The sequence below is a fragment of the Sinocyclocheilus anshuiensis genome, unplaced genomic scaffold (genome assembly GCF_001515605.1).
Source record: "Sinocyclocheilus anshuiensis isolate Anshui unplaced genomic scaffold, SAMN03320099.WGS_v1.1 scaffold217, whole genome shotgun sequence".
NCBI lineage: Eukaryota > Metazoa > Chordata > Actinopteri > Cypriniformes > Cyprinidae > Sinocyclocheilus > Sinocyclocheilus anshuiensis.
The window spans coordinates 188,758-196,142 of record NW_015536538.1 but is presented as its reverse complement, the minus strand read 5'-3'; the positions used below and the strand labels follow the sequence as shown (position 1 = coordinate 196,142).

Below are 7,385 nucleotides of genomic sequence, written 5' to 3'. Positions count from 1 at the left end.
TCAGTCATGGTATTGAAGGTGGAAGAGAGCGCTGTACATTCACTCCCCCCACCTACAATCCCTGCCGGTACGAGCTCGAACCCGCAACCTTGGGTCACTAGTCCGACTCTCTAACCATTAGGCCACGACTTCCCAGAAGACGCAGTGGATTATGTTTGTTTTTTTAAGGGAATGCGCCCCCGATCTACCTAAATGCGTCTATGTTCGCACGAATCATTCGTGTTCCAGCTTCACCTCCAAGTAGTGAGTATAAGGTTTTTTAATGAATCTTTGCAAATCGCCTTTCCTAACAATGTGCTAATTAGCAAGTTTCACGATGAATGCGGCTAAAGTAAATTGGCCAGAGAGCGGCTCGGAAGAGAGGGGCGGGGTCAGCAGAGCTCATTAACATTTAAAGGAAAATGCTACAAAACGGCTTGCTCTGAAAAGAGCTGTTTTTGACAGGGTAAAAAAAATTGTTTTTTACACTACCATTGAGAAATTGTAACCAAACTATGTTACAGACGTTTTATTAAGACCCTAAAGAATCATATCATCTTGTGGAAAATGGGCGTCCGATGACCCCTTAAAGAAATTGTGAGCGGTGTTTTCCTCTGCAAAACTTGATAGAAGTCTCTAACCCCATGTAAGAGCAAAAGTAATAGAGATGCTTGCCTTATTTAAAATATAATCATCAAAATGAACATCTTAATCTTTAAAAGCTCCCAACATTGACCAAATGTTATTTTTCTGCAGTTTCATTCGTTGGCTCCCATGTATTACAGGGGCTCTGCAGCGGCCGTCGTTGTTTACGACATCACAAAGCTTGTAAGTTGTATTATAGTATGTTTGTGCAATTCATTTTCAAGTTGCTTCTATTTAAAAAGCACGTTTAACTGTGTTTAAGGTGCAGTACACTGAAATGTGTCGTTTTGTGTGTATTTGTTTATAATCGTGGGAGAAATTAAGAAGTTTTGAAAGAAAAATCACAAATGAGATCCTGCCTATATATCAGTTGTTTCTCAGAAAGCAACGCGATTGAATGGAGATTAAACTGATTTCACATCAATGTCTCAAACTGTGCTCAAAATTTTCAAAGCAAAATTCGGAGATGTCAGTTTGTATATTTCTCTTCAAATTCATCCAAGATCAAATGATCTGAGCTGCTATCCACGTTTTCTAACTGGTATCCTCAATTTTATAGCTCTACACTCTTACTGGATGACAATTACTGATTAATTGTCGTCTATTTCATTTGATCTCCTGTGGAATTTCAGAAGCACCTGAGACAAAGTTGATACTTCAATTAAATGTATGTGTATTGTGATGTGTCTGGTGTCTGCAGGACTCTTTCCAGACGTTAAAGAAGTGGGTGAAGGAGCTGAAGGAACACGGGCCGGAGCATATAGTCGTGGCTATAGCAGGAAATAAAACCGATCTGGGTGATATCAGGTTTAAACCCTCTTCCTCTTACTGAAAATGTATTATACTCTCTAAAGTTTCTTTCCTAAACCTGCAGCCGCTCAGCTTATATTTTCATATTTCTTACGTCTTATGTGATCATTTTACATGAAATCAAAATTGCACATTAAGAGCAGATCAAATTCATCAAGATGTTTATAGCTAATGTTCACAACTTCATAAATAAAACGTAGTAACTTGCTATCCAGTCAATTCCTAAAGTATAAACACATGTCCTGCTTTTACATTGTGGTGGTTAAAGATGGCCTGCGAATGCTGTTTCACTTTAGTTGTGATTATTAGAGTTTAATTTGAGCTTTTTCAGTTCTGAGAAACTTGGACTCGCCACATCTCAATGGCAGCAAACTGCACCTTCAGTGATAGTTTTGCTGAGACCGTGCCACTGTTAATTAAGCCTTTTCCATTTAGAATTTTTCAATCACTTTTCCCAACTGTCTGCCGTTGCGTCTGTATAATTATTTGACATTTGCAGGCAGTCCAGTGCTCGTTTACCACAGTCCCCTCTGATGTTTGTGTCGCTCATGTCCTCAATTGAACACGTTCCTCAGGCTAAGCAAACACTCGATGATTTCTGTGAGTGAGCTGATTGTTTACTAATATTCAGTGGGTTTTTTTTTATTCTAGGGAAGTTCCAACTAAAGAGGCAAAAGATTTTGCAGAGTCTATTTCAGCCATATTTATGGAGACCAGTGCCAGAAATGCAGTAAACATAGAGGAGCTGTTTCAGAAAATCAGTAAGTATCACTAAGACTAGTCAAGTCTCCACACTACACCTGGCCCACAGCGGGAAACCCGAATAGTGGCAAACTACAGCGTATAGTGATTTGTTACTGTCGCATCTTCTCCCTCATTCTCTGTCATTTTCCAGCTATTTTACAAAGCGTTCTCAAGTCAGTATGGAGGTTTATTTCTTGCAAATTAAGTTTACATATTATTTCCCCTGGTTTTTAAGCAGAATTCAGAGGAAAAAAGTCAAAATTGCAATAAAAAAAACAAATACAAGACATAAATTTTACATACAAAACACACTATGTTCAATAACTACACTACCATAGGAAGATTTAGTTTTTTTTTTTTAATTACATACATTTTTACATTTTTATTTTTTAATCAGCAAGGACCCATTAATTTGATCAAACATGACAGTAAAGACATTATAATGTTACAAAAGACTTATTTCAAATAAATGTTGTTCTTTTAGACTTTTTTGTTCATTAAAGAATACAAAAAAAAATGTAATAAGAACTATTACTGACCCCAATGTTTTGCACGGTAGTGTACATTTATTATTAATATAGATATAATCCTTCCATTAGTAGTTTATTAGTCTAACTGTAAGTGATATTGTAGATAATATATCTAGACCTGTCATATGTGCATGATATGTATGATCTTTGCAAAATATTAAATTTGTGCTAAGTTAAAATATTTTATTCCAGTAGTCAGTGATAATGACTCAGAGCTAATTTTATTTTATCATGAGCATTAATCATCATCACATTTGATGTCAGTTTATTGTGAAAGATTGCACTTAATTACATAAACACACTTGTATTTCACTGCATTTTTCTAATGCAGTGACATGAACACAGTGTTTTGAAACTAGTGGTGACATAATTGTTCATGTTCTCCCATCTGTGTAGGTCGACAGATCCCTCCACTGGAGAACACAGACGCTGACAGCCACGAGTCCTTTAAACTAACACGACAGCCTCCTCCCTCCAGCAAACGCTGCTGTTAGACATCCATCCGCAAGTCACTACAAACACCCTACAACATGTGGTATTTGGCCCATGCGATACATAGAGGAGGATCACAATACACATAAATCAACCTGATGTGGATACGGTCACATGACTGATAGACATGCATATTGCAGTAGGAAACACAGCAATTCTGCCTCTGAACCATTTTGTACCAAGTCAGAATGTTTTCTGAATATTGCATTGATGCTGAGCAACTTTTGAGACATGAGTTATCTCAACATGGAATAATTTTCTTATCAAGTCTTTTTAAATGCAGTATTGTGACAAATAGAAATGCTAGTAGTTAGCACAAAGTTTACACAAGAATAAGTGCCTTAGAAAATGCCATTTTGATGTTTGGCATTGCCGTTTTGATACATAAAAACAATAGTTTTAATAGGTTATTTCTAATCTGGCTTTATTTGACTGCTTACGATGACATAGGATCTGATGAAGCCTAGATGAAAGATAGACATTCGCAAATGTGTTGGTCACACTTTATATTACAGTGTTCATTGTATTATGTATTTACATACCACTACTGCTTCATACTAATAAACCGTGTGTTTAATATGTCATTTTTGTAAAGCTGTGTGTAATTGCACATAGTAATTGTGTTTATTTTAATAATTAATTATACGGACACTGTAAAATAAAGTGTTGTCAATTTATTCATCCTAAAAATAATGGTTAAAACTGTGGTTATTGGTTAAAATGTAAAACATCAATGTAGAATTTTTACCTTTATTAAATGAGGAAATCAGCCACCAGGGGGCACAATTGGCTTTAAAGTAAACACACGTTTTGTTAGTTCTTCTGCAAACCTCTGCTTACCTGTTGCTGTCAGTGTTAAAATGTCTCAACTGTTCATATTTTTCCCACTAAAATGTCCGAGGTTGGTGATTTTTTTCAGTTTGGAACTGAGAAAAATCTGTTCATCTGTTAAACAGGTACACTTGTTATCTGATCAGATAGTTTGCAAGTAAAACAAACCATTACTATGTTAATTTCCCTAAAAAGTTTAAACACTGATTCTGTGGCACTTTCTGTCAGCCAGTGGTGTGAGTTACAAGTATCAGTTCGACTGACCTGTCGCACACGGGGATCGTGCCGATGGTTGGGTCATTATTTTTGCAATTCCATTTGGTGACCCTAGTGCTTCGGAAATTACACACTTCACCTTTAAGGCTAAAAGCAGGGTAATTGTGCGCTCTTACATAACCAGCCTACCTTGGTGTGGTCGTGAGTGGATTGATTGCCTGTCCTGTACAGTAGTTTTTCAATTTAGTAATCAGAATGATCTTTTCTGTCAGTCACAGCTGGCAAAATCACACTTGTATCACATGCAGCGCTGGTTCTCCTCTAACAGTTATGTTTTTTGTTCATAAATCATCACAGTCATTATTGACAAAGCGTCACATGTAATTTAACATTTAATATATCTATCTAATTATATCTCCTTTCTAAGTGTGAATTCACATGGATGCCTTAACCTAGCAAATTCAGTCTGAATCATAACCGAGCTAGACGAGATCTGGTGATAATGGTAATTTTCAGTTAAACATTTTGTAAATAACTTTATATTTGTATTTTTAAATCTACCTTTTCTTAGTTAACTTAATGTTTCCCTTATGTGATGTGACAATGGTATCAAACACATTTTGTACCGGAAGTCATCAATAAACTACAAATGCAGTATGCAAATGTTTGCTTAAAATATTATTGCATATGTTCTTCGTATTTAATTGTTTTGATTTACTGTATGAGTATTCCTACAGATTTGGACAGTGCTGAAGATGTAATAGTTTTGGAAGATAAAAATCACAGTATTTAGTGCGGTGGTGATATCTAAAGGTTACAGTACGACGGGTTTTATAAATCCCAAAGGAGCAATTTAGCACATAGGCAGCTATAGCTGTCCAATTTTTTTCTTCTTCAAGCGAACTACGGGTCTAAACGTTTCGACACTGTTACTGTATCTCAGCAGTAGTCTTTCCAGAGCAAAATATCTGATTCGATTAAGTGTTTTTTGTTTTGTTTTTTCTGTGTAGTGGTTGGAACTGGTAATACAAAACAGTTATTTTAAATTTTAATTTCTTACAATATTACCAAAAACTAAACAGTTTATACAATAATGTATTATTTTTGAAATAATGCAGCCTTGATGAGCTTCTTTCAAAACCCCAGATTTTGAATAGTAGTGTATATACATACATACATACATACATAGTCTATGTCTGCAAAACTAGCTTCAAAGGTTTTAGGATACTGCAAAATATCAGTTCAGTCAAGTGTGTCCAAACTTTTGACTGATAGGTTAATATGAATGTGCTGCAAATGCTGGTTCATGTTGTTTTTAACAAGCATCAACAGCACTATTAAAATTTTCAAATGGTACCAGTTCCAACCACCACACAGAAAAAAAAACACAAAAAAAAACACTTAACCGAATCAGATATTTTGCTCTGGAAAGACTACTGCTGAGATACAGTAACAGTTTGGACACACTTGACTGAACTGATATTTTGCTGTATCCTAAAACCTTTGAAGCTAGTTTTGCAGACACAGACTATGTATGTATGTACAGCATATACACTACTATTCAAAATCTGGGGTTTTGAAAGAAGCTCATCAAGGCTGCATTTATTTCAAGGGGAAGTCGTGACCTAATGGTTAGAGATTGGCCGCAAGGTTGCGGGTTCGAGTCTCGTACCGGCAGGGATTGTAGGTGGGGGGAGTGAATGTACAGCACTCTCTTCCACCTTCAATACCACGACTGAGGTGCCCTTGAGCAAGGCAACGAACCCCCAACTGCTCCCCGGGTGCCGCAGCAAAAAATGGCTGCCCACTGCTCCGGGTGTGTGTTCACGGTGTGTGTGTGTTCACTGCTGTGCTGCTGTGCACTTTGGATGGGATAAATGCAGAGCACTAATTCCGAGTATCGGTCACTATACTTGGCCACATGTCACGTCACTTTCACTTTCACTTTTTCATCAATAGTACATTAAAACTGGTAATATTGTAAGAAATTAAAATGTAAAATAACTGTTTTGTATTGTAATATATTTTAAAATGTAATTTATTCCTGATGCAAAGCAGAATTTTACCATCATTACTCCAGCCTTTAGACTCCAGTCACATTATCCTTTAGAAATAATTTTAATATGCTGATTTGCAGCTCAAGAAATATTTCTTAATAATATTTTTGTGGAAAATTTGATAAATAGAAAGTTTAAAATAGCATTTATTTGAAATAGAAATCTTTTGACATAAATGTCACTTTTGATCAATTTAACGCCTCCTTTCTGAATAAAAGTATTAATTTCTTTACAATTAAATTAAATCTTCCTGACCCCAATCCTTTGAACAGTAGTGTATGCATAAATATATTTGTGTATATATTAATGTATTTGTTATCTTTATTTATATGGATGAATTGGACAAAGTAATGAAGGAAGAGGATCAAACAAATGTACAGCATACATGAATATATGAACTTTTGACAACATGAACATGAACAACATTAACTTTTCTGCAGCTTTCTACATGTACATCATTCAGGGTTTCTTTGAGGTGAATGGTATTTAAATCACACCATTGGTGGTACCTCAGGGTTCAGTGCTAGGTCCTCATCTCTTTACAATTTACACACACATCACTGGCTCCTGGCACATTCATTTTTACATATCACTGCTGCACTGACAACATAAAATTCTACTTCACTTTTTGCACCTTGCTATATGGTTGCTAGAGTGTTTTGAGAAGTTGCTAGTTGGTTGCTTACTGACCCAAGTCAAAGTATATATGAAATTCTGGTGTCTAGATATGGCTCAGCTCCCTTCTTCAAAGCTTATGGGATTTTTCCTGTTTTATCATCCGCCTTGGAAATGGTAAGTCCAAACCTCAGAAAAGTAATTGCACACCTCAACAAGCTGTACAATTTGAGGTTTCATGTTTTTAGCACAAATTGTGTAGCACGGAACAAACAAACAACAGGAACGATTTTAGGCTTAGTAAGTGCCACTAATTAAGACTCTTACCATCTCGTTTGTCACATCACAGTAGAAGACAACAAGTATTTTCTCTTATACGCTCTTATAAATAAAGCTTCTTTATTGGCATTTATGGTTCCATGCAGAAGCTTTAACAACTATGGAATCTTTCCATTCTATCTTTATA

The 7,385-nt window shown here is 35.9% G+C and overlaps 1 protein-coding gene across 1 annotated transcript in view; it reads left to right on the top strand.

Moving 5' to 3' along the window:
- Positions 1 to 4,901, top strand: part of LOC107696047 (ras-related protein Rab-31-like) — an 8,409-nt gene extending 3,508 nt beyond the window's left edge. The window contains exons 4-7 of the mRNA XM_016496197.1: positions 736 to 807; positions 1,325 to 1,431; positions 2,086 to 2,195; positions 3,105 to 4,901. Coding sequence (XP_016351683.1) covers positions 736 to 807; positions 1,325 to 1,431; positions 2,086 to 2,195; positions 3,105 to 3,202 — 387 coding nt within the window. The 3' untranslated portion in view covers positions 3,203 to 4,901. The remainder of the gene's footprint in view (positions 1 to 735; positions 808 to 1,324; positions 1,432 to 2,085; positions 2,196 to 3,104) is intronic.
- Positions 4,902 to 7,385: the final 2,484 nt, after the last annotated feature.